Source organism: Sander lucioperca, chromosome 3 (assembly GCF_008315115.2).
Source record: "Sander lucioperca isolate FBNREF2018 chromosome 3, SLUC_FBN_1.2, whole genome shotgun sequence".
NCBI lineage: Eukaryota > Metazoa > Chordata > Actinopteri > Perciformes > Percidae > Sander > Sander lucioperca.
The window spans coordinates 27,141,437-27,143,936 of record NC_050175.1 but is presented as its reverse complement, the minus strand read 5'-3'; the positions used below and the strand labels follow the sequence as shown (position 1 = coordinate 27,143,936).

Genomic DNA, 2,500 nt, shown 5'->3' with positions numbered 1-2,500 from the left:
CTCACTGTACTGCTGTCCTCTCCTCTGCAGGTAGGGGGCGCTGGGCAGCGAGGAAACGTCGTGCAGCTGCAGTTTGTACCAGTGAGGCTGATCGTCCAACAGAGCCGACTCCATCTCTACCAGCACCTGAACACACCAGACAGTTAACGTTGGTTATCACCAAACCCACCAGACTCCATGTAAATAATCAGGACTTTTAGCGTGTATAGAGCCAGACTCCATGTAAATAATCAGGACTTTTAGCATGTATAGAGCCAGACTCAATGTAAATAATCAGTACTTTTAGCATGTATAGAGCCAGACTCCATGTAAATAATCAGGACTTTTAGCGTGTATAGAGCCAGACTCCATGTAAATAATCAGGACTTTTAGCGTGTATAGAGCCAGCATATCTCCACATGTAAATGGGTGAATTAAGGGTTTATTTCAACCAAACCAAAGTGGTGATTGTTGGAACAGTGGAAAGATGAACCAAGACGGCTTTTGATAGTTTGATTTAGTTTCTGTCCACTTTGAATGAAGTGTGTTTTACCATGATAAAAGTAGTGATTATTTACATGGAGTCTGGTGGGTTTGGCGATGGTGATTTTACTCTTTAACAGAAAGGTTTATCTCTGTGGGGATCATGTCCGTGTGTTCCTACCTCTCCCAGGAACTGGTTCTCCTCCTCCCGAACCCGGGCCTGGTCCCAGACCGTCAGCTCCAGCATCCAGTCTCTGAACTCCCTCTGAGGGACCGGAGAGTACATGAAGGTCTGGTTCCACCGCGGCTCCACCGACTTCTTCACTGTCTTCGTTCGCCGCTTACTCTTATCGCTGCGACAACAGGAGACAACCAGCAACCAATCACAGAGAGGAGAGACACCCAGCAACCAATCAGAGAGAGAGGAGATACCCAGCAACCAATCACAGAGAGGAGTGACCCAGCAACCAATCAGAGAGAGGAGAGACCCAGCAAACAATCACAGAGAGGAGATACCCAGCAACCAATCACAGAGAGGAGATACCCAGCAACCAATCAGAGAGAGGAGAGACCCAGCAAACAATCACAGAGAGGAGGTGGCGGGGGAGGGAGACAGAGAGGGGAGAGGGACGGAGGGAGGGAGGGGGGGAGAGGCACTTCAGGTGACACAAGCGCTTGTGCTGGTTGAGATTGCTGTTACCGTACGTACACACCGCGGCCGCTTCTCTCAGCTGCAAGGAGCGGAAAATCTGTCGGCGTCACGTTTGGGCGTTTTGAGCGACCAGAGCGTCAATCAGAAAGTTGAAAGTAGGTCAACTTTATGGTAATGAGATATGACGCGGTTCAGCGGCAAGCAGCCAGAGCGGCCAGAGCTTCTTTGCAGCTCAAGTCGGCGGCAGTGTCTACGTACAGTTAACGGCGGTGTCTACGTACAGTTAACGGCGGTGTCTACGTACAGTTAACGGCGGTGTGGACGTACAGTTAACGGCGGTGTGTAGGTACAGTTAATGGCGGTGTGTAGGTACAGTTAATGGCGGTGTGTAGGTACAGTTAATGGCGGTGTGTAGGTACAGTTAACGGCGGTGTGTAGGTACGGTTAACGGCGGTGTGTAGGTACAGTTAACGGCGGTGTGTAGGTACAGTTAACGGCGGTGTCTACGTACAGTTAACGGCGGTGTCTACGTACAGTTAACGGCGGTGTGTAGGTACGGTTAACGGCGGTGTGTAGGTACGGTTAACGGCGGTGTGTAGGTACGGTTAACGGCGGTGTGTAGGTACAGTTAACGGCGGTGTGTAGGTACAGTTAACGGCGGTGTGTAGGTACAGTTAACGGCGGTGTCTACGTACGGTTAACGGCGGTGTCTACGTACAGTTAACGGCGGTGTGTAGGTACAGTTAACGGAGGTGTGTAGGTACAGTTAACGGCGGTGTGTAGGTACAGTTAACGGCGGTGTGTAGGTACAGTTAACGGCGGTGTGTAGGTACAGTTAACGGCGGTGTGTAGGTACAGTTAACGGCGGTGTGTAGGTACAGTTAACGGAGGTGTGTAGGTACAGTTAACGGCGGTGTGTAGGTACAGTTAACGGAGGTGTGTAGGTACAGTTAACGGCGGTGTGTAGGTACAGTTAACGGCGGTGTGTAGGTACAGTTAATGGCGGTGTGTAGGTACAGTTAATGGCGGTGTGTAGGTACAGTTAACGGCGGTGTGTAGGTACGGTTAACGGCGGTGTGTAGGTACAGTTAACGGCGGTGTGTAGGTACAGTTAACGGCGGTGTCTACGTACAGTTAACGGCGGTGTCTACGTACGGTTAACGGCGGTGTGTAGGTACGGTTAACGGCGGTGTGTAGGTACAGTTAACGGCGGTGTGTAGGTACAGTTAACGGCGGTGTGTAGGTACAGTTAACGGCGGTGTCTACGTACGGTTAACGGCGGTGTCTACGTACAGTTAACGGCGGTGTGTAGGTACAGTTAACGGAGGTGTGTAGGTACAGTTAACGGCGGTGTGTAGGTACAGTTAACGGCGGTGTGTAGGTACA

The 2,500-nt window shown here is 51.0% G+C and overlaps 1 protein-coding gene across 1 annotated transcript in view; it reads right to left on the bottom strand.

Moving 5' to 3' along the window:
- The window catches only part of LOC116039856 (regulating synaptic membrane exocytosis protein 2-like), a 28,831-nt gene that overhangs the window by 17,325 nt on the left and 9,006 nt on the right, over positions 1-2,500 (bottom strand). The window contains exons 11-12 of the mRNA XM_035999587.1: positions 644-815; positions 6-126 (exon numbers count right to left, since the gene is read on the bottom strand). Coding sequence (XP_035855480.1) covers positions 6-126; positions 644-815 — 293 coding nt within the window. The remainder of the gene's footprint in view (positions 1-5; positions 127-643; positions 816-2,500) is intronic.